The sequence below is a fragment of the Falco cherrug genome, chromosome 4 (assembly GCF_023634085.1).
Source record: "Falco cherrug isolate bFalChe1 chromosome 4, bFalChe1.pri, whole genome shotgun sequence".
Classification (NCBI taxonomy): domain Eukaryota; kingdom Metazoa; phylum Chordata; class Aves; order Falconiformes; family Falconidae; genus Falco; species Falco cherrug.
The window spans coordinates 14,590,950-14,615,985 of record NC_073700.1 but is presented as its reverse complement, the minus strand read 5'-3'; the positions used below and the strand labels follow the sequence as shown (position 1 = coordinate 14,615,985).

The 25,036-nt window shown below is 41.5% G+C and overlaps 1 protein-coding gene across 3 annotated transcripts in view; it reads left to right on the top strand.

Moving 5' to 3' along the window:
• The window catches only part of FHIT (fragile histidine triad diadenosine triphosphatase), a 613,978-nt gene that overhangs the window by 583,931 nt on the left and 5,011 nt on the right, over positions 1 to 25,036 (top strand). For all 3 annotated transcript variants that reach the window (XM_055708615.1, XM_055708614.1, XM_055708616.1), the window contains one exon: positions 22,112 to 22,215. In XM_055708615.1, coding sequence (XP_055564590.1) covers positions 22,112 to 22,213 — 102 coding nt within the window. In that variant the 3' untranslated portion in view covers positions 22,214 to 22,215. The remainder of the gene's footprint in view (positions 1 to 22,111; positions 22,216 to 25,036) is intronic.

The following is a 25,036-nucleotide window of genomic DNA, read 5'->3' as shown; positions in this document are numbered from 1 at the left end:
TAAAAAGTTTGCTTACAGTTCACTTCTAATGGCTCTTTCATACCATTATCAAATGACTGATAGTCATTGCAAGCATTTTAGCAGCTTTCAGATCTGTTACATTTTTAATTAAATTGGCTGTGAATTGCGTGAGTAGCAAAGGTTGACAAACTAGCACTCAGTGCAGCATCACTGTTTCTTTGTGTAGCTGTCACAGGACATTCGTGGTCTTCATTTCTTTAAACACGATGGTTCTTTCAAACTGTATCAGATGCTGACTTGGAACAGTGAGTAAACAGCTCTAGAGAGCAGGATAGGTTATTGCAGAAATACCCCTGAGCTGCTTTGATGGAAGCAGCCTGGTTTAGAGTGCAGGGAGCTCTCTGACCTGCACACTACCAGCAGAGGCATGATGGCTGTGGGTCTGTGGAGAATGTGATGTTCATGCTGAAGGCCAAAAGACGTGTGTACTGTACATGTGCATGCTGCTAACACCATGCCCTACTTTCTAGCTGGAAGATGTCAGTAAGGTCTCTTGAGCTTACTATCAAATGTGTTATTGGAACAGCATCCATGGTTCCCCCAAGGAATTGCAGATGTCCCTTAACTACCTGAAGGTTGGTACTGTAGCAGCTGCTTGCTTGCAGGAAAAGGGGATGAAAAATTAGAGGCCTTACATTATATTCCTGTGCTATTTATTTCAAAATATGTCCCTGTGAGCACTATCTTTGCTGCCTTTGCCTCTTTATGACTCTTTCTGCTAAGCCCTTCTTCCAGTTCCAGACTGGTAGAGCAACACTGCAAACATAGGAGAATGTGGCTCTTATGTTAATTTTGAATATCACCTTGCAAATCAGCCTTAGACAAATTATTTCAGCCTGCCTAAAGCCACGGGTAGCGTCAATGGGAAATTATTGTGATTTTAAGTGATTGGTAAATGTTAAAGAAAACCTAATATTTGATATTTTGTATTCAAAGTGCAGGTGATCTAAGGATGAGAAATGTATGAACCAAATCTTGAAGGCCTTTTAGTCTGTCTTGACTCGAGCAAAACCATATCAGAGTAAGAGGCCTGGGAAGAGAGATCCAGACTGGAGTCTGGTTGGTTTTGTTGTTTTTTTTTCACACAAGAGGTCACCATTCTTTTCCCATATGCTGCTATGTCCCTTTCTGTGCTGAGCGTCCTAAGAAAATGTAACATTCTTCTGGAAGAAACAAAAAGCTGCAATTTTTAGAACAAAGAGCACGAAAAAAAGGTGCATTATTTGGATTCTTGCTTACTTTCACTGAGAATAGCAAAGCACACCTTTGTGGTCTTCAGCACAGGAGGAACCCCTGGCACTCCTCCAGCTCTCCTACCATTCTGTGGGCTGCTGCAGTTAATGCAGTTACACACAGATAATGTCAACTGCTGCTGGTTTGTCTTGCTGTAGAACACAATTCCAGTTTCAGATTAATTATTTAGACTGCTCTCAGTTCATACTGTTTTTCCTTCTTCCAGTGTTCTTCTGATCACTCAGGCTTTCAGCTGCTACCCTATAAACTATGGGCTTGCCATGATGATGGTCTTTTTAAGTCAAAGTCCTGTTGATGAAGCAAGAAGAAAATAAGGGATTCTGGAATGGGCTCAGCTTCACTGTGCATTCAGTGTTAAAAACATTTAAAGCAATAGCTATGCTACCATATATTAAACCTGCCTGTATGGGGAGCTTCATGCAGCTTCTTTGCAGTCCAGAGGCTTTGTTTAGATTGAACTGTCTGTGTTGCTAACTACATCCACTGCTGTATCTGAACATGTCCTCGTGTCCCCGGCAGCCCTCCTCTCCCAGAGTGGACCTAAACCCTTTTCTTCATTTCTGTCTACCAGGATGCTTGCTTTTTTAGTTTCTGCTGTTACTTGGCCCTTCCACCTGGTGCTGCTTGGCACCACCAGTTTGCTTGGGGTTTTGACCAAAGAATGGTGATATTTTCTCTATGTGCTCAGCAGGCACCTGGCCAGCTTCTCTGTTTGCCCTGGGGTGGGGGGTGGTGGTGCAGTGAAAGGCTGGGTGCTCTCCAGTGGTTCGGCCAGGAAAAACAGCACTGGGGGGGGGAAGTTCTTCAAAGTGCTACTGTCTCGCAGCTTTAGTGCATTCCTGTCAACCAGAGGCCTGACTCAGAACAGCAATGAAAATTCAGGCCTGTGCAAACTTGTATGTCACTGAAGAATAGAGACATTCGAATCTAAATTCAGCCTCTACAAAGGTTGGCTTCAGCCGATGGGGTCAGACCACTCCCTACTTCAGAAGGGTGGCAGTTTGTGCTTAAATGGATTAGCAGCTATCCATGTCCTCTTGTTAGCATTGCAATTACAAATTAGTATAACATAAAAGCTTGGTATAATTGTTCTGGAAATGAAAAATATCTCTTTATGTTGCATACTTCACAGCCACATTAGACTTGCAGAGCATTGTGGCAATGATTACTTTTTGCTGAGGGGGAGAGAAAAAGATAAATGACTTCTAAATCACCACATGACTCAGCCTGCAAGCTCTGAGTTTATTTGTAAGACATTTATCTCCTTGTATACTCACCAGGAAAAAAATTATCATTTAATTAATAAACTTAATAGCCTGAGGTATTCTGATCAATAAAAAATAGTATGAGGGAACAGGGTCTGATGCAATGAAATATTGAGTTGTCTGCAGACAAAACCCAGTATTTTCTTAAAAACTGATCCTGCTGCTGCCTAGTTAGTTAGGGGAGGCTGCATGGTAAGATGCATTGCTCTGCTGAAAATCAAACTGATAGGCCAGCCTGAACAAAAAAAAAAATGAAGCAGCTCCTTGTGCCTTGGAACAATTTCCCCTTTATGTTTTCTCTATGTGACCTTTCGAGCTTTTTTTCCCCTCCCCCAGCCCCACTGCTGGCACTGAAGCGCTGAACGAGCTCCCAGTGAAGCCAATGGGTGTTTTTCCACTGACTGCAGCAGGCCCTTGGCTGGGTCAAATTCTGCCGCAGATGGGGCCTGTGCCTGTTGTGACATTAGATCAAAGCCCCATTACAGCTCTGCAAATCCAGAGTTACCAAGCCGGCTCCAGGGCTTATCCCGGATAGCTCACAATAACCACCGGCAAGACGTGCCCCGGCCTCCTGCTGCCCACCCAGACGTGAGCAGCGGCGGCTGCCTGGCAGGACGGAGCTTGTTCGCTCTAGCTGCGGCTCCGCCGCCAGCCCCGCTGTGATTTTGCTCCTTGCCAAGGACTGATCTAATGCAAAAGTGGCTGCTGGGGGAAATATGTAAAAGTGTCATTTTTTTCATTCAATCTATACTAAAAATGTGTCCTTAAAGAAAAAAAAGAACTATGGGTATTGGATACTTTCTTTATAAGCAGCTGGGATTTTTCATCTCTGCCTGCACAGCAGCTTTACAGCGGCACAGGAATGCAAGTGATACAGCTCTCCTCGCAGACAAATGCATCAAATTAGAGCCACACGTCACTTCTGACATCACTGTTAAATGGTGTACAGGGTTTTAATTTGAATATGCTTTTGAAACAGTCTGTTAGAAGAAAGAGTGCTGTGGACACCATGACTTGAATGAGAATCAGTTCTCCTCAATTCATGCTCCCTGCATTGAAAATCCCAGACCCCTCTCATTGTCCACCCACCGTCGCTGGGTTAGGCATCTCCTGCAGTCACGCTGGGTACTGCACGGCATCTGGCTGGGCATCAGGTTAAGTTGAAAGTGAGAGGAAAAACAACATGATGGAGGATGGGAAAACACACAAAGGGGGAGGATGGCAAGGATGATGGTGTATCTCCTTCAATAGCAGCAGATTATAGTCCTGACTGGAACAGAGTATCTGGAGCAAAAAAGCAGCACCCTCCCCACTTCCACAGGAGCTTGTTTCACCCCTCTTCTCGCACTACCTCCTTTTGAAGCTCCAAAGTGAGAGGGAAATATTAGAGTAGGCATTACCTTATTTTTTCACGAATTCAGTGTAATTGTGGATGTGCCAATTATGATCTACTGCTAATTTTTTATGTGTTAATCACTATTCTGGGTTTACATACAAAGCTGTCTTGTTAGGATGAATGCAGGCTCCTCCCTTTCTGTGCTGTTTTTATCAACAGCGATCGTTACAGGTTTCCAGACTATCATGTGAAACCTTACATTTTCCTGTGCTGAGCTCACAATTATGGAAGACCTGCAGACCCCAATTATCACAGCAGGTCAAGGGACATGCTAGTGAATGAGAACAATACTTATGAGTAAACACTGCAGGATGTGATCCTCCCTTGCTGGGTCTCCTTTTACCCCTTAAGTGCCATGCATGTTTTTCTATGTTGAGGCACAAGAATACTGTAGATAATATTAAGTGTTCATTAGCCACGATTGAAACGTGACGGTGAAGAAGTGTCATAACAGGAGAAGCTTCTGAAGATGCAAGAGAAGAGATGCTAAGAATGAAGTGTTGTTTTCCTAAAATTTGTCAGAATGTTTGACTGTGAGCTAGCAGATAACATTTTCATGAAGGATTTCAGCAAATTTGTCATAACTTTTCCCTAGTTTCAATTGACCTCTGCATGTGGTTTCTGACTCACACTGTGACTTAATTTCTCATTCTGTACTGTGCTTGCTGTCATAATATGTAAGCATTCAGACATCTTCAATCACTTTAAAGCAGAAATTCTTACCCTCAAATGCAGACAATGAGTAACACACAGCCAGCTATGCTTGTTAGGCTCAGAAGGTTTTTTTAATTATATATGTGCCTACTGGTATTTAGTGCAATCCCATTTTAGCATTTAAGCAAATGATCAGCTTAAGTGAGTTAAGACAGATCTTAAGCATACATTCAGTATTAAGAGAGAACTTAAATGCACTGTTGAATGGGGACATGAATCAGCTTCTGATTTACTGACAAAATTGTTATTTAAAGAAAATTTCAATCCTTCCTAGGATCTTGTTAGATGAGTTGGAGATAATAGCCTTTTCCTACAGGTCCCAAAAACAACACAAAATCTGTCTTCACAATGTAAGCAAAAGCTTAATGCAGCAAGATGATACAAACTATTTTGCTTTTTTAGATTATTCTCAGCCTTTCCCTCTTCCTGTATTAAAGAATTAATGAGATGCTTCACAATGTTAATTTTCAGGAGACTTTTTAGTTGTGAACTGGGACAATTTTTATTTCTGTGATGACTGATTTATCCAGATTTTTACTGGTGCCCCAAAATGCCAGATATGAGTTGGAAAGATGGAAAGTCTTGACCTGATCTGTGTCACAGAGATAATCCTTAACACAGTATTTATAGCTTTCCTAATGTTCTCAAGGCTATCTCCTGCAATGTCTCCAGATGCTTGGCATTGACACCTAAAATAAACTTTTAAAAGAACAAGAAAAAAAAAAAAAACCAACAAAAAAACACCCAAAAGGCATCAGTTCAGAGGTCAGTGCCAGTAAGCTGTGCTGGGAGGCGATGAACTGTTACCCTGTCGGCTCAGCCTGGCTGTAAGGCAGCTGATAGTCCTACCAGTGCTTTTCTAGAAGCAGGATGGTCCTGACTGGGTTCCTAACGCATGAGAAGATGTGGAGAGAGGTCTGGAGGGTGCATTAGCTCTGGTGGAACTCCATGCAAGGGTTTGGCCCTGGACGCTTGCCCAGGCATAAAAGTGCCTCCTTGATGTAAAGAATTTCTCCCTGACTTGGCCGAGTGGACCAAAGCCATTCCAGGAGCCCAGTGACATTTACAAAGAGCATGAGTAAAAGCAGGCTTGAAACAGGTTTTGAAATAAGAACAGATTCATGCATAAATGCAGTGTGGTATTGGTTATAAGTGGAAGCAGTGGAAACAGGGTGATAGCAAAGAGTTTATTTTTAACTGTTATTTAGACTTTCTAAAGTGTAGTACGCTATAAAAACCAAGAGCTGGTAAAAATTCAGGTAAGGGTAAAATATTAGAATATTCAGTATTCTCCAAGGGTAGATAAAATACTACTGAGAAATAGTGTGATAAGAAAAAAAAACCTCACTCTATATAAAAATGTTGGTTTAGCGAAATTAAGCAGTTACTGGTTATTAATATGTTTTCCTTTCACTGGTTTATTTAATATTTTTTTTTTAAGCTTTCAGAATTTGCTATGGGGTGCTCTCAATTTGAGTGGCAATAGTGAAAGACTTATGCTCTGTAGCATGCTGGCTGTTCTGCCAGCAAAGTAAACAGCACTTCAGATAAGATTCGGGCTTGCAGCTTTGCTTAATGAGAACATAGTCTTTCAGGGCATGAATTTGCTCATATAATCAAACAGGCCATGAATATCCCTATTTGTTATAAAAATTAATATGAAAAAATACACTCTATTTATGTAGCTATGTAGGCAAGTTATATTATGTCTGTGTCTCTGTCTGTGTAACTTCATTATAACATTACTCAGTAGTTCAGAGAAGAAATGACAGTGAAGCTCTGTGGCATCACATGGATGCTTCAGATGGAGAAGAAAATTCAACAGTCCTGATATGAGGAGGACTCATGTACTATACCCCCACGTGTCTCCACCAGCAATGCCCTCCACAGTGAGCTCTGGCTGATGTGCAAGCACAGAATGCTTTGCTCTAAGGTTAAAATCAGTAAGGAATAGAACATCAGAATTGTACTGCGTGGTATCTGATGATAAAATTAAATTGGATGCTTGTAAGAAGAATAACAGCTATGCCATATTGCTGCGTGGATGCTGCTATCTACATGTGTGTTCATTTTTCTTAATGCTAAAATAGTGCTGCAAACATGCAGTGAAAAGGAAAATAACGTCAGATTTATAATCTGTTCAAGAATGCTGCTCCTTTTACTGCAACCCTGGTGCAAAGCAAGAGCTTCCTCACCATGTTTCTGCACTAAAGCAGGAATGATATTAAATGACACTATGTCTTTTTATACATTTCACAGAGGAAACCAAGTAAAGCAGAAGGAAAGAGTCATGACATCCAGCAGCTGCGCTGCTATGCAGATAGGGAAGCCACTGACCAGTCTCAACCTACCTTAGAGGCATTTGGTAACTCTGAGATCTGTCATTCTACCCATGCCACATAAAGAACACTAGTATAATACACCTTGTGCGTTATTTTACAATAGCTATTTGTGTACTTGTAGTTGCATAGTGCAAGAAGGCAGTGTGCTCTCCTTTCTTTCTAGGCTTATCGATAAATTTGCACTTTTTCTAATTTTTTTTAATTCAAATTGAGTTTTCTTTCCTAATATAAAACATTCAACCAAAAAACCATTCTTTAAAAACTCTAGTGATGGAAAATGTAAACCAAGCTTTAAAATTTGCTAATTGTAAACCCTTTTGTCTTGGAGTACTACATAGCAGATCGATTCCAAGTAATTATTATGTGAAAAATGCAAGACCTTTTTGGTTCATACATATATCGAAGAGATGCAAAGCCAATATAAAAAGAATTTTAATTGGTTTGAGATAGTAGCAGGAAATGATTTTCCTTCATTTATAGAATCAAAAAAAATTAAGGTATCTCAGCTATTAAATTTAGGAAAGGAGTGCATATTTCAGTACTGCAGTTACTCATGTGTGAAATACAGAAAAATGTTAATTGAGGTAGGCTTGTAAAGTGAAATTAGTTGCAAGTGGACTGTAGATGAGCAAAGGGATTCATAGGATGTTGCACCTCAGCCATACTTTGAGGTTAATTCATTAAAGATAATTGGAATGTTAAATAGTTTCCTATAAGGAATCGCTGCTTAAGTGGCCTAACACTTTTAGTCTGATTGAATCAAATGCTAATCAGTAATATTCAGATTTTTGTTACGCTTATTTATGTACTGGCCACCCTGATTACTTCCTTGACTGCTGGCAATGTTTTCTGTCAAGGGTGACAGCCCTTCAATCACCTGAAAATAAGAGCTTGGATGAGGGGAACTTCAGCAAGAGGAACTGCCTGTTCCTGTCCCTGTATCAATAAAGTCTGTGTTAAAAATAGGAGCAGTTGAACATCCTTTCAGTGTTTCATAGCTGATTAAATCCTCAGCAATAATTCTAGAGGAAACACATTGGTGTGGTTCTTTGTGCGACTTGACAAAAACAGATGTACCACTGCACCCAAAATTCAAACAAATGAGCTCTTGGCACAGGCATAACATCAGTGGGGTTGCAACCCAAACTGTGGTCTGGGTGCCTGAATGTGGCCTGCTGGACTCCAGTCAGCAAGAGAGATTCCTGGTCCTTGGGAGCAGGGAGAGGAGGTCTGGTCTTCCTGGCTCTGCCCCACCTCCCACTGGGTAGAAGCCATTCAGTGTGGTGGGACACAATATCCATGCCCTCATGCAGGAGAAAGACAAATGAACATGGGATATGTTCTCCATCATAAAAGCACAATACCAAAGCAAGTTGGACAGAAGCGAGAAGAAATTTTGGTTTACATCAGAAAGCCAAATACCAATCTATAGCCTTTTACAGTTGTCTTTTGCTTTCCTTGATTTATTACTGTGACATGTGTCCTCTGCATCTATTTACTCTTACTTGGGGTCTCAGGTTCGCATATTTCATTTGCCCAGATGGCCTGCATCACTTTGTGAAGGATGATCTTTCTGTGCTGAAAAGGTGTGTGTGCCAGGTCCCATGCATGTTATCACTTATTTATTGCCTCCCTGGCGGCATGCTGTCGCCAACAGGCATATAATTAGACTAGCTCAGGCTGGAGACCCTTGGAAAGTCTGAGTACTTTCATAATTGGCCAGTAAGCACGTAGGTTTGTGCTTGAATCCTCTACAATTTCTGTTATCGTAAGCTCAAGTTTCTTCAGTGATATTTCTCTTCTATTCTTATAAAAAGAGGAAATTCTTGCATTTTGGATCTGTTCTCATTTGTGTTGACTGACTTGATGACTTGTTATTAGAAACAGCCGGCTCTTGCTTTTAGAGAACTTTCCAGTCATTTAAACAGAACAGCAGTCTCTTTCTTCTTGTACTCCCATCCTGCACAAAGGAAAAAGCAAAAGGAAAAAGTGAAAAGTAAGACTAGGAGAGAAATGTTATCAGAAACAGTTAAGCCAACAGCACAATCTGCAAGTTCTGCGCATACTGTTATGATATCTGAAACATAATTATCAAGCTTAAGTTAATTAGACTAATGCTTAGAAAATCTGGCATGGCAGATTGTGGTAAGTAATTATATATACCGATTAAAAGATGTAATACACAGTGAGCAAAACCAAAAAGAAAACTCCATTTGATACAGCCAGTGAACACAGACAATTAAGAAGTCAAGTAGATGAGCACTGACAAAAATACTGAACTTTGTGGAAGATGATGGGCAAGATGCCAGTTTTCCAGTGGAACAGATTTTGCATAGTATCAGTCAAACTTTTGTTTTGTGAAAATCCATGCTACTGTTTCCTAACTGAAATATATGAAGGGCCACTTGCTTTTTTCATTAGGATTAGCTGACATGAATACAAGGGTATGTGCAAACAAGAACATGACATTAGAGTACTAGTTTACATTATATATAGAAGTCATGTAAATGGCTTCTTAAAAGCAATTCACAAGATGTCATGTGAGAAATAAAGCTGTGAAGACAGTGTCTTCTGCAATTAAATGTAACGTAATGATGCTTATGGGTCAGAATGAATGAGGAGAGCTTGTGTGCCTCTGTAGACCTCAGTACACCTAGGTACATGCATACAGAAAACCCTGGAAATGCAAAATGAAAATGTGATTTATTATTTTTATTATTAATAATTTTGTTTAAAGGCTAGTTAAAAAAAAAAGACAGACATAAAGAAAGGAGAGAAAAATGCAGCAATAGACCTTCTGTGGAAGAAGTTCTGCTTGCAAGGTACCCTGCTTTGACTTTGAATTGTGTCTACATGAATAATATTATTTTGCAAATCCTCCCCAAAGTGTGTGACTGTACAGCTTATGCCCCAGTCAGCTCTCTCCTGAAGAATGAATGGGGAACCTGCAAATTCCTAGTCTGGCAAATTGGGATGAAGCAAGCCCATGCTAGATTCATTCTCATGGCATTTAATCCACAAGTATTTGACTGAGCTTCTGGGGTAATGTACAGCCTCTTCTCAGCTGAGCCATGTGTTTTATTCATATCTGCTGGAAATTGCTTTCATTTCTGTTGATCTCATTGTTTCCTAAGGCATGAACAAGCTGATTGAACTGAAAGCAAACAAAATTACTTTTTGTCTCTGAAAATTAGGAATATTTGGGTTGCTTTTCCTGTCGCCATACCCTTCCTACCCTCCAACCCCCATGCTCATGTGGTCGCCCCATCCATGCAGTGTGGGATTTTCTGTATCTCTGAAGCCTGTCCTTTGAATTGTAGTAAGACAAGGTGGTGATCTGCTGCCAGGGTATCATCACAGGAACAGAACTTGCAAAAATATTGCAAACAAAAAAGTTCCTGTGACTCTTCCTGATGAATATTTCTAAAATGTCTGTGCTCAAATGTTCGAATGTTAATTCTGTCCAAAAGCAATGATACTGAAGTCTACATATTGAATAATAATTGTTATGCAAATGCTATCAATTCATGATTCCTATATAGAAACTTCAGGATGTCTGGGAGGTTATAGCACGGGTAATGGCAACTGTTTTTTTCCCAGGCAGTTTAATAAGATTTTTCAAAGTATTTTCATCAAAAACACCTTCCTACTAGTAGAAGCTATCAGCCTTAATTAACTGCAACATGTATCCAGCTAAAATTAATTCACCCCAAATTCACAGTCCCTTCACTGAAATTAATTGCAGAATATTATATTCCCAGCCTATTATACTGTCCCTGTTCTTCAGCGTGGGCTTTATGTGGGTACAACTGTGGTCTTATTCCCCAGAAAAAGAATTTGAACAGAAGGCCAACATTGCAGCTTGGAAGAGGAGCAAATAGATTCCTCCTCCTCCAAGTGAAGTCAGCCTGTGCCCCTCCGCCCACTGAAAAAGCCCCTGTTATCCCAGTCTGAGTTTCACCAAGTAAATAAGAGCTCCTGTATTGGGCCCCTTGCCTGTGACATTTTGTTCCCATTTGATTTAGTGTATGAGTTAAGAAGTTTATCTGATGCATGAAGGAGCCTGCTTGAACAATACCAAACTGTTCCTCATTTTCCCTGCTCTTCCCTTGTCTGGGTCTTTCCACTGCTGCTGGGAAGGCAACGCAGGGACTTCTTGCAAAGCTTACTCCTTCTGCACCCATCCATCCCAAATAGAATCTTGGACCATATTCTGCTATGGGTAACATATCTTTGTAAAGGTTGTACAACAGGAAAAAAAGAAATTGGGTAAAAATCCCGTGTTGATGTTTCTTAAGAGAATATCTGCATAAGATTTTTGGCTATATTAACTGAAGTGGGAAAACCGGAAGAGGTGACTGACCATCTGAAATCTCCAGTTCTGTTCCCCTATCTGTGTCTGGTGCCATCCACTTCCATCATAACATCCAGAATTGCAAGCCTCCACTGGTTTTATAAATATTGTAGACATTGAAGATATTTTTTCCCACTTTACTGCTACTTTAAAAGATGAATTTGCAGACTCTGGGGCATTTGCCCTTGACAAAACTTGTCTGGTTCTTATGTCACTAGGTCAGTGGAATATCAATAGATTCTTAATGCAGTCGGTCTTTTAGAGTTTCTTTCATTTTTCAGAGCAAGAGTAAATGTCATTCATATTGGCAGGCTATAATGGGAACATTGAGATACTAATTTATAAAAATATACACAGCTTCTTTTAAGTAGTTTGGGTCTCCCTCTTGTGTGTCTTTGGTGTGTCTATACAAATTACAAGGTTAGATATCCCTTAAGATCATAGAAAAGGTCATTTTTTTTGTCTTTTCTACCCCATGCCTCGGTGAAGTATTCATGGTATGGCTCAGGTATTGGGATTGGGTTTAATGTTTCATGGCATCACCATCTGTTTTGTTGTTGCACTTGTTGTTGTTTTTTCCCTTGGTGGGGGGTAAGGGAGCATGGAGGCAGCAGTGAGGGATGCTGGCATATGGGTCCAGACCTGATACAGAAGATGAGCACCGAATATGCAGAAACAGGGTAGTTCCTCTGATCGAAGCTATCTTTTTTTTTTTTTTTTTTTTTTTTAAACATTAAAAGGCTTTCTGGTGAAAATTTGCCATTATGCATGTAGATCATCAGTGGCGGATAGTCTCTGTGTCTCCTCAAAGGCTATGAAGCCACATTAAAGTAGGCTTTTATATTATATGTAAAGTTCATTCATATAACTTAGCACAGTCATTGAAATAAAGCTCCTCACTGAGACAAATGGCATTAACAGGTTCCAAGGACGTATTCAATAGTTTTCCAGAGTATTGCGGTGGCTCAGTGGCAAAGGGCAGCATAGAGAAAGGCTAATCATGCAAGGGAAGGCAGAGCACCAAGAAGGCTTTGCTGCAGGTGCCCGAGTCCCTTGGCCAGCTGGTGGTGGCACCTGCTCCTCGGCCACTGGACCTGGGGACAGCCACAGTGACACAGAGACCTGGGGGGACAGAGTGGGTTTCTCTACAACAGGTTTCATATAGATGAGTTTTAAGCTCTCTTGTGACTTTATTTTTACTATAATGAGGCTGTTTAGCCCATAATGTTTCGCCAAGATTTTTCAAATCCTTTTTGATCATCTTGCTCTTTTTCAGCATTTCCCTCTTACTGCTGTTGATTTAAATGTCATGACATTTTAAACATGACTTATTATAACAAAACAGTATATAAAACAATATGCTGCATAATAAATGCAGCCGTATTTTTTGGAGTGAATGTTAAATGAGAGCAATTTATTCCTCAACCTATTTTAGTACCTACCTACTAGAGGGTATTGGCTGCTTAAATCCCGGGGAGGCAATCTCAGAGGTGAGGTAGCCTGGCGTGTGCAAGGCTGAAAGCTAAAGAAGTATTTGAGGGATGCCTGGGGGAAAAGCCTGTCCTGAGGATGTAGCTTCATCCAGGAGCGCTGTGATCCTAAGCATCGCAGGGAAAGCAGACAGGGCTATCCTAGGAAGATCTGTTGGCTGGTGAGGTGTCCCCTGAGAAGCACACGCAAAAGCAGCTTTGAAACCCCAGTGGTTTGCCTCAAGCTTGCAGTATGTGTCATTTTAGACAACTGAAGTCTCCTTAAAATCCTCCTACAGTCAGCAGAGAGAGTGACTCAGAGTATGAGTTCCTCCAGGACACATTGACTGAATGTTTTCTTCTTAATTTTAGAAAGTGTTGGGAGGGGGTGGGCATTTGTTTAATATGAATAGGCTAATTCCCCAGAGAAGAAATCTGCTCTCTGCTGTGACCGTTGTGGGCTTTCCCTGCAGCTCCGAGAGATGTGGTGAGCAGGGTGGGTGAAGCTCCCCCCGGGAGATGGGGGCATGCTCTGCATGTCCCTCTGCACGCTGAGTCGGCTCTGTGCCTGCGCTGTAGGACTTGCAGCTGATAGCCTTTGTGCTGGCAGAAAAATACAAAGAAAACAAATAAACCAAATCAACCTCCCTAACACATGTGTCTTCCTTGGCATGTCATGAATCTTACTGAGTGTGCTCAGGGTATGGCAAATATTTGTCTAAAGTTAAGAAGATTAGCAGGGGAAGTTCTGACTTTGAAACTCCCTGCGCTGGGAGCCAGAATACATCAGCCTGATACAGATGCCTCGAGGTTATCTCTGCTCTTGGAGTGGGACATACACATCGCTCTGCAGCTCTGACCTTTTGGGAAAAGGCTTTCAGTCAAGTAATACATGCACCTGCATGAAATTTTTGAATCACTGACTCTATCCTTGATTAAAGTGCTTTTCCTTGATTAAAAATAGCCTTTTTCCAAATGAGTAATGTTGCATGGCAGGCTATGCACAACAGGGTAGCATTTCCTCCAACATTATCACATTGATGACATTGCCATTTCTTACCTGGCTCTCCATACAACACATTTCTCTTGTGTAGGCAACCCTCTCTAGCCAATGTCATTAGGAAGCTCCCCACAATCATCTACCTTTTCTTCCCAGGTGAGGAGTACTGCAGAGGTCTTTCTAACATTATCTGATAACTAGGAGGATAATGGGCACAGTGAAAATATATTCAAACATCTCTATAGGTTCTGTCCTGGATTCATATCAGGTTGTGAATAGCAGTTCTCCAAGTCTTTGGCAGGACTTTCTTACCCCAGTGAATATTCCTTCAAGTATCTCCTTTGTAATATGTTGACTTTCCAAGGATTTTTATCTTAGTTGGAGCCAAACTGGAAATCTGTCAAGATTTGAGCTCTTCAAAGTGCAATCTACATATTTTGCCGAATGGTAAATGTGTTTTCTATACAACCGTCATTCTGCTTGTGGGCTTGCTTGTGTCTCATACTTTCAAAAGAAAATTTCTTAGGATTCCTTTTATATTTATTCTTTTTTGTATGCAGAATTGTTAGAAACTAGTGTTTGCAGAGTTTATTTTAGCTAAGCACTTAAACACATATGCTTAAGGGTTTTACTTAACCTTTACGTGTTTCCACAAAATTCTCTTTGAGTGCTTTGCTAAAAAGGGTGCAGTTACTCATATGTCCACGTGAAGTGTGAGGTTCAAGTCTTTCCCCAAAGCACAACAATAAAACTGAAAAAATATTTGCAGCCACTATGACAAAGAGTCGATAGGAGAGGAAAAAAACACCACTCTTTAAAACGCAGCTTTGAAAAACTGAGGTTTCCAATGGGATATATGCTTTGCAGCAATAATATCAGCAGCTGTGAGGTAGCAGCGTATTTCATGCAGAAGTGGTGAAACAATTGGAGGAGGATTTTCCAGTAGATAGTTAAAAAATTGTGTCTCATATAGAATGCAGGCAACTTGAGCTTCTTCTCCATCTCCTTAAATAACTCAGATTTAACGCAGGGAGTAAAAACCACCCCAAAATCAGAGATTTGTGATTTATGCAAATGCAGATATTGGTATGATATAGAATCTTAAGCAAAGTCAGCAGATGAGAAAATTATAGGATGTGGGTTTTTTCCTGCAGTGTTCACTGTAAATTAGAGCAATTAAATTACAGCAGTCTTGTAGCAGTAATTAAATATGGAGATGAGCCCAGAGATGCAGAAAGCATTGAACTGCCTGAGCTGCAGAGTAGAAGCAATGGTAAAAGGGGCTTGGAAACTCATCCTGATCCTGTATCAGCAAGCCAGGCCTCTTGCACTGTATTAAAGCAATATCTTGTCGGTGGTCAAATGGGAGCATGCAATGCTTTTTCTCTGCCTGTATTTTTGCCTTTCCTGGGGCCCTGCCCGGAGCAGTTGCAGGGGGGAATATCCAGCTGGGCCATGCCCACAGCTGGGAGCTTCTGCGGTGATTACCCCCAGGTAGGTAGGATTTAGAGCCATGTGATTGCAGCATCCCTGAGAAGCTGCGATTGCAGCATCCCTGAGAAGCTGCTTTGTGAAACTTCTGTGTTTCATTAATTATTCTTTCAATTTATGTTGCTAGTCAAGTTGAGGCTCAAACCACAACTGTAGGCAAATGAGGTGGAGACAGAAGGCATGGGCTGGCAGAGGAGGCTGCCCACCAAAAAGCCCACACTTCCTTCAGCAAGACAGCAGAGGGAGAAGAAAGGCTAAAGCATAGCAGGAGGGTACAGATAATAGAAGTAAATATCACAATTGTATTATGGGAAGGGGTGGAAATGAAGTTTTACGATGAGGATATAAGCTAAATATAAAGAGAAGTGAGAGGAAAGAAAGCACAGGAGAACAAGACCAGGGACAAGAAGGCAAAGGAGGCAATTCAGGAGTTAGATTGATGTAAAAGCAGTAACAAGAGGAGGCTCAGATGACTGGAAGTTGCCACCAGGACGCCCTTAGTATCACCAAAAGGCTGAGGAGCTATAGCCAGCTCAGTTGTCACATTTTCCTCCCATGTGGTGGCATGCTCTGGATGAAGCCCCACCACAGCTGCTCGCTGCAGCGCAAGAGCAGGGGGCGAGGATGTGCTGGGGGTGTGTGTTCATCACAAGATTCTGGATCCATGAGGGAGTTGGAGGAAAAACTACATGTAGCAGCCCTGGGATTCTTTTTGTCTCCCATCTCTGGAAAAGAGTTGCCACTGGAGACAGGGGATAAGACATCCAGCCTCCTCATGGCTCACATGTTGATCTGATGAATATCTGAAATGTCACTCTGCAGATTTCACCCAAGTGTGGGAAATGTGTGGAAATGATGCCTGGGTATCCCAAGGTGCATTGGTAATAATGCATACCAGCAGCTGGGTAATGCCTAATATCTGATCCAAACTGCTGGCAAAAATTTGTTCTTGTTCTGTTTTTTTTGTTGCTATTGGCTGCTGGGTTTGATAATACTATATTTTACAATTGCTGAAGCAGTTGAGCTCTGTTGTGTTGCTGCAGTTTGGCATAGCTGTTCTCCATCACTGTAATTTTTCTTTTAGTTAAATGCATTGGAGGTTATAAACTCTTAACTATCAAGCAGTAAATACTCATGGGCAGTGAGAATAGTGCTAACTACCACAAAAGCTTCTTTACCAATACTTTTGGCTAGTGCCCTATATTGACACGGGTTGTTTTTCTACTGGTATTATGGCATAAATAGAACAAACCATAATATAGATGTTACTTCAAATACCAGTCAGTCATAGACCCAGGTCCCCTGTAGTCTGCTGCATTGAGCTGGGCTTCTCCACAAAGGGCAAGAAGCAGAGGTTCCCCAATGTGAATGTGTTATAAAACAATATTGTGTTTCCCTTAAGAATTGCAGTGATAAAAACATAGACCATTCTGCAGCACTAACAACTTTAATAAAATAACATAAAGCACAGCTGTCAGGTCTGCCAGCATCTCACACTGGGAGACAGGAGTGAGAAAATGAACACTTTTCACAAGCAGAAATATTCAAAGAGCTCCACTGTTTACAAGTAATCAAGACTGACAGTCATAGATTATTGGTGGAAGAGCATTTTCTGCTTGAGGTGAAAGAAGAGGATAATTTATCAGGAAGCCCAAGAAGTCAGACATCAGTAATGATCTGCTTGAAGAAGGGCATATCTTAGAAATAGCGTGTTTATTTATACTGCAAGGCAAGAAGATGTACTAAGTTATAAACAAGAGTTTTAGTGCTTGAAGAATGTTGAGCAGATACAGTGTGTAATTTGCTGGGCAGCTGCGATTAGAGAATTGACTAATGTGTGTCTCGGTGCTTGTTCAGCATATTAAAAGAAAAAGTTAGCATAATAGAGATTGTCTAAAAGAAATACTGGTGCTCTCTCTTCCTATCCTTTCGAAGTTACGCGAGCTATGCCAGTTTGGTTGCTTACCTTATTTTTAATGGTTGTGCTTCTGAGACTCCTGTAATACAGCAATGGGTTTGGCTTCAGAGAATGTGGGGCTTTCTGAGTTTTGCAGTAGAACATCTTGTCTCTCTGGTGTGGTGTTTTTGCATCACCCCTCTTCTGTGAAAACAGGCAACGTACCAGCAGTTTTAAATTGGTAACTACCTTGGAGTTGTACAGAAAAGGTTTTACGGACTGTGTGTGCCTTGGCATGCCCTGTGGCCTGAAGCAATGCAACGCTGTGTGTAGGCAGACCCCCACCTCCCAGCCCTTGTGCCATGTCCTGCAGGAGGAGTTGCTGTCCAGATACCAAGAAATGCTGCTTCCTTCCTGGCATGCAGCCTGGAAGGGAAGGATTGGCTTAGAGTTAGAAGATTGAGCTCATGTCAGTATAAACCACCATGCGGATCCATCCCTTGTAGTTTGGTATTTGTTGTCTCCGCTCCTGCCAGGCTCGCCTGAAGCTTATAGCTTTTTTTTATTTTATTTTATTTTAATTGTTATAGCTTCCTAATTATTCTTTCTTTCACTTATTGTAGAGATTGTAAATTTTAGTCTGTGTTTGGCCAGCTTTGGCCAACATTACCACAACATTGCTGAGGACAGGCTGTGCTTCCCCGCATTTCTGCTCCACATCTGAGGGATCTGGGTTTCAGGGAAGACAAAAAGTCTCCAGCTATCCACCAAAGAGTGCTTGTCAGGAGAGCCTGGCGTGCCAGCAGAGCTCAGCCACAGCCCCTGGCAGTAGCCCCATCACCCCATGGATGTCCCTGGAAGACCCTGAGCAAAATCTGTCCCCTTTGCTTCAGTGTTTTGCACAAAAGTGACTCTTGTAACCTCATCATGTGCTACCTCCATGTCACTTGAACTAGCGGTTACTTATCACAACTGGAAATGCATACGTTTGCTTGGGAAAGGATTCTGAAGGTGAGCAGTTTCTTCTAGAAGCGTTTATTGCAAGAAGGACAATGGTCGTTGTTTAGGAGTGTTTGGGTAACACAGAAGCCTTGTCCCAGGAACTGTAGAGAAGGTAGCCAAAGTGGTTTTGAGACACTGTGGATCAGTCAGTCCCCACCACTGTTCAGATTGTCCAGGGAAACCCAGGCGAAACATCTTTCACAGAAAATAGTGTCAGGCAGATGATGTGGGGCTTTGGATAAAATTTCATTTGTTTTCTTTTCAGAGTGTGCAGAAGTAGAATTGTTCTACAGAAATTATCACAGACTTCAAGCTAGTCTGTGTTTGAATAGAAGAGTAAGGATGTCGGCTTAAGTTCTCGGGCTTTTTCTGTCCGACTGGGCAGAAAAGCAAGGGGAATCACTGGTTTTTACAGATGGATAGCTGGCAAAGAGAGGGTTTTTTTCCCCTTTGAGCAGAACTTTGGAGTGTTCTCCAGGTGTGAGAGAGCATTGCTTCCCCTGTAGAATCCAAACTTTCAATAGCATGTCAAATGTTTGCAAAATGCACGGCTGGGACTTGGGTGTGCATGTGAATAGAAGCACACTCCAAGGCACAGAAGTCCCTTAGAAACAAGTATCGACTGTTACATGTGTCTCCCACCTGAATTCTATTTGAATACAATTTAATATGGAAATATGTATGTTCTTCTTTCCTGAATGTTGTTTTACAACAGCCAGAATACTAGGGAGACTGGTTTAGGCTCTTAAAAAAAAAAAAAAAAAATTAAATAAAGTAGTTTTGCTTACAGAGGTCTTCACGTGGAGATCTGAACCTGTTTGAAAAGTATGTTACATAAGAAAACATGAAATAGCCAGGTGAGACCAACTCCTCTATGATCACAGATCACCATTAGCAGCTGCTAAGAGAAGATCTGAAGATCTGAAGAGAAGAGAAGATCTGAAGAACTGGGCAGATGCACGGATGTGCCTCCATTGTGATTTCCAGACTCCATTAATTTGTGGCATGTAGAATCCCTGAGCTAGAGGTGGTATCAGCAGACCTTAATTTATTTGCCTTTCATCTATTGGTACTGTTAATCTTAAACCTGCATAATGTTCGGCATCCAGAACATCATCTAGTAAAAGGTTATCCGTAATTTAACTATTTGGCTTCAGAGTAGCCGGCTATACAGTTTGGCTTGTGTCAGAGCTGCAGGGTGGTGGGAGAAGGGTAGGTGGCCACTGGAGAAGTCTTCCAAATGTCCACAGTGGTGGTTAGATAATATCAGAGACTAAGTGGCATTGGAGTGCTAATTGCTTATTGCACTTCAGAAATTACTGACATGCTAAGAGGGTTGAATTCAGAATAGTTCTGGGATCCTGTTAGGGTAGACACAGCGCCTTCGTAGTGACATAATATCGTCTATAAGTCAGTTGAACCATGAATACATTGGCCGTGGCAGTGATTTAACACCGCAGACTGTTGTTCGCCATACCCAGTGTGCCCACAAACTGTGGATACGTGTTTTCAGTAAGGGGCGCGTGGCCGCGGCAGAGCGCGGTGAGGGGTGTTCGGGCACTGTTGTGCCAGGCTGGGGCAGGCTGTTGGGACTGCGGGCTGTGCACCCGGAGCCAGGGCTGCTGGAGTTGGTTGGGTTTGAAGGCAAGTTTCACAGAGCATTGCTGCTCCCCATAGAGCAGCTTAAGGTTTTAACCTTAAGTCAAAGATTGATTATCTTGAAAGGTTAGCAGTTATGTAGCAAAAGAAACCCTCTCCTTTGCCAGCTTTGAGAAGTCACTATGGTCTGTGACTTCACACAGTTTTAATTTGGACAACAGCAGCCGTTTCAGGATATGCCTTCTAATTACTGTTCAGTTTCTTTGAACAGGAAAAACAAAAATAAAAACTACAAGTCAAATCCCCACTTTACTGGTTTCCTCCTGGAGTCAGCTCTCACCTGGGTTGCACAGAAACAGGATAGCAGGGGAGGGCAGCAGCCAAATCACATCACCAAAAGCACTTCTTGCAGGTGAAACAAGGAGGCTGTGAGGAGCAGGGGCTGCCCTCCCTTGCCTGCTAGCTGTTGCCTGCTGTATCTCCTGCTGGTGTTAGGTCTAATGAGCAAGACATTGGTTTTTTAGAAAAAGAGCTCACACCTCACACAGACAATTGATTTACCACCACTCGGCTTGTCCTGGTGCATCCTCTTGTGAAGTGTAAGTGCTCACAGGCCGTGGAAAGTACAGGATGATGTATGCTGTTTCTTATAACTCCCTCTCACTGCCAGCTCAGATGAGGTACCTATACACCACATAGGTGTGTACAGTGGGGGAGAGCAGGCACATGGACGCAAAGGACATGGGTTGACAGTGTATACGTTGTGCCAGTTCATGGCTTTCAAATCTTTCTCTAATTCTGTAGCATTATTACAAGATGGATTTATAACACACCTAGAGCTAATGTAACAATGAAGATTAGTTCTCTACTACGAGAACAGTAATACACTTTAATTTGCCTGCAGCTACTGTATAGTATTGGCATGAAAGGAAATAGCTTTCTAATGCAGCTTCATCTGCTGAGCAGGAAGAAATCTGTGCTGCAGAATATAAACCTACATAGGACTATAGCTGGCAGCGAAATTCAGAGTAGGAGAAACACAGCACAAATAAAAGCATTTGAGTTGGATGTATGCTAACAATCCTAGTTTATTGCTAAACATGCCATATACAGTAATGCAGTTTGCTTGGCAGGTTCAATATTGCTTCATCTTTGGTTTTTCACTGCTTCACCTTCTCTACTAAAATTTGTACAGGAATAAAAGGTATAAATTCATTAGTTTCCAACTTTGTTTGTGACTTTAACAAAAAGTCGATACAATGTTCCTCAGCAGCAGTGATACTGTTAACACAATCTGTGCTGTGCTCTGTACCTAGAGACGCACTAGAAATCTCAATACTTAGGCTGTTAATGCAAATGTTTCTGCTCTAAATGTGGCCTTCCCTTGAGTGTCAGGGATTCTTTGAGTGGACATGTGTACAAATAGTCACTCAAGTGCTGTCACGTTTTATTTGCCATAAAATAGAATTCCCTTCTTCTGGAGAGCGGGAAAACAAGCAGCTTCTCCCTTCTTCTGGAGAGACAAAGGATGTGTATTTAAAATTGTCATGCTGGAAAAAATATTACTTAATACTGCATGTGGGCTATAATTTATTTTGTGGGCATATTATGCAACCTAGATGCAAAAATTGTTTCGCATACTTTTGATCTTTTTCCCTAGTAAATCATCAATGAAATATAGTTTGCTTAAAATAACAGGGTTTGTTTCTAGACCAGGGATGTGCCTCGCTCTCAGCAAGGGCAAGGAAGGACTAATAACTTGCATGCAGGGAGGGAACGTATCTCTTCTGAAAACTCCTGATATAAACTGCTGGTGGGAAAGAGCTGCAACAGGGCCTTGTTATAACAATAGGACTTTGATGGGAAAGGTGGCCCCATGGGCAAGGGAAAAGCCAGAGAGAAAGTTTTACATGAATTTCTGGCATGGTAGCTTGTGCCTAGCTCACTCCACTGATGTCATGGGCACCTCAAAATATCTGAGTGCGTTGGTTATCCTATTAACTTACCTACCAGCTTTGCATCAAAGACTTGCAAGGTATCTGACCATCAATTCACAAAGGTGAACTCTGTCAACTGCCTACAGTTCACCCTGGTACCTTGCGTTGTCATAAATCCATCAGAGCCAGTTAACTACTGTCACCACTCTAAACTAGTAATCTTCATCTCTTCATCATCAGGGCCCTCCGTCCCACAGACATGTGGATAGTTAGATTGGTTACATACAGACATGCTCTGAATTTAGGAATAAAACTAGAAAAAAGATATCAACTAACTGTTCTTTTTTCTCTTCTTTCTTCCTCAAAAAAGTTGCAACGACATGACAAAGAGGATTCCCCTGACAAGTGGAGGACAGAAGAAGAAATGGCAGCTGAAGCAGCAATACTGAAGAAGTATTTTCAGGAAAATTAAAGGTAAAGTTTTACATATTGACTTATTCCTGCAACGTCCAAAACTCTGTTCAAGCCTCCACAGGCTTCTTGAGGTCAGAGGGGGAAGATGCAGAATAGAACAAAGCAAACCAGAGCTCTGCAGTTTGTATTGTTTCCAAAAGAACAGAACACTCCTACAGTGGCTGAAATAATGTTCTCTTTCTTGAACAAATCAGCATCATCCTAGAGCATTTAGTTTCCAGACAGCAAAAAATAACAAATCTGGAAATTAGAATCATCATCAGCTGCTTAAGAGGAATGTCTAAACTAACATATCCTCCCTCTGGTTTTAGAACAGAAAATAGCCTTGGTACCTCTATGAAGAGCTAAAAACTGGTGTGTCTGTGTACACCCAGACATGCATATGCACCTATACATACAAAATCCCAGAAGAATTCAGACTAGAGAGTGATTAAACAAATGCTAACTTCATCTGTCAAATCTTAAATCATCTGATCAGTTCAACTTTCAAAATTATGCCTGCTGGAAAGCTGCCTGTTCTGCTAAATTTTCCACTGGCCGTAGAAGCAAAAGAGGTTTGCAGGGAGAAACAGAAAAAAAGAAAACACTTGGCAGGCACTAACATTGGTGCTCTAGAAATTGAGAGTTTTTCATTTTGTACCTGGAGTCCCAGAAGCCAGATTCTTCCAGTAGAAGTGAACTGGCCCCCGGAGATCAATATGAGTTACGCTGGGACGTACACTGCAGCAATGATGCCAAAACCTCCCTCTCCCTGTTCCCCATATGTCGTCTGCCATCGTCCAGCACTCTCATTTCTCTGTCATTTGTGACTGTTTCATATTTTTTTCCTCTGACGAACTGAAATGCCATAAATATCCCTCCTCTCTGCCTGTGACTCACTGCTTGCAGCTCAGCTTGAGAAATCTTGAGCTAAACTACACAGTGTGCATGTGGCAGCTCTCATCTCCAGTGCCATTCTGGCATCTCCATTTGGGCTGGTTCATTGGACTCTCCAGTTGTTTTTTTTTCTGCATGATGACCATGCTCTCATCTTCTCCAGTTAACTTAGCTGTGCCAACGCTTCTGTGGACTGGCACAGAGAAAGCTGTGTAACACACACTGTCCCATCTGTGAAGGAAGTTTGTCCTCAGCACCTGGGACCTAGGGTCCTCCAGGGCTTGGAGCAGCAGGGTTTGGACTACACAGGCAAGTTGCCACAGTGGCTGCTGGATTTGTATTTAGACACTCACTTTTCACCTTCTTAGAAATATACTTTTCAAAAATTATTTACTCAGCCAGAAAGAGCATATTCTTAGGTAATGCATATGTAAGCATTCTTTTCTACTAACAGAGGCATTATGTAGTGCTTCATCAATGGCGCAGCAGCAAATGAACAGCACTTAGGATAAAATGGTACATCCCTATTCCAACGTGATGATGTTCCCCATTATATATTTGGTGGGGTTTTTTTGGTCTGGTTAAAAATGAATTTGCAATGATTTTCTGCAGAGATTCTCAAAGGGCTTAGGATTAAATCCCCACATATCAATAAAATGTTCTTAGGCTCTTTTGATACTAAACACAAAACTGGATAGAGGGTTTAAATTCATTCCTGCAAGCAAATTCATGTGGCTGGACTTTTATTTCCATTTATTATGAAAATAAATCAGTGTATGTCTGCATGAATGACCTCTTGATACTGGTAAATTAAATCTTATTGGCATCATTATCATGAGAGTATTTTGCCTAGTACAGGCAGTCCTTCCAACCCTAGATTCCCAACACAAGGCACCACTGTCAATCTCTCCCCCCGACATTGTTTTGCTTCTGAGGTTTAAGGCTCTGAAACTAAGATAAAGGTGTATCTGAGCACCTTCTGAATTTCTCAACCTTTGTCTATGCTCTTAACCTTGCTTCTGAAGTAATGAAGATTGAAAACATTTGGCAAATTAACAAGGCTATATGCATCCTTCTTCAAAGCTATTTTTGTTTTTTACCTACAAAGGATTTATTTTGCCATTTATAAGTTTACCTGGATGCTATTTGACTTGAGTTCTTTCAGGCGGCACAGGGAAACTCAGAAAGAGCTGAATGTGGGTGTGCTGGAGCCAATAAATAGAAAATTTTAAGGCCTCATGCATTATTTTTCTACTTAAGTGTTTGGTTCCAAGAAGCCCAGCTCAGCTGGATTAGCCTGGACAGATTGAGCTGGGTTTCAGAGCTTTCCCAGTTACTCTTACATTTATCACAAGTCTTTCACCAACTGTCACAACTGCTGTATGTCTTGACCAGGTACAGTAGCGCCTTTTACCTGTATTTGTAGACTGTCTGTTCAAGAAGGATTTGCAGGTGACTTTTCTTTTTCCTAAGAAATACTAGAACAAGGCAGGAAGAAGCTCTTGATTCTCTCCCTACTAGGTTTGCTGGTGCTGATCCCTCTTGGCAGGTTGGGTTGCCACAGCTCAGTGCTTCTACACCAGTCTCCAGATGATCAGAAATAACCAGCCACTTGCTCAAAGAAATGAACCCCATTTAGCCTTGCTAAGTTTGCACGCTTGAGAAAATACTTGTCTTAAAATAATTTATTTGTGTGTGCAATTGCCTTGAGTGGATGAAACTGAAATCAGTGAGCGAATTTGTGGTTTGTACGTGTTTCTAGTCTTTCACTGCTTGTGCCCATGTCACTGTATCCTATCTCATTAGAAGGACTTCTCACTTCTTGAACACCCCCAGCAAGTGCAGACTCTGTGGAGCTGCTCGCAGGACTGTGTCTGCGGGGCCAAAGTTCAGCAGAACTTTATGTGGCTCTGGAGGAGGACAAGAAAAGGAAAATAAACTTTCT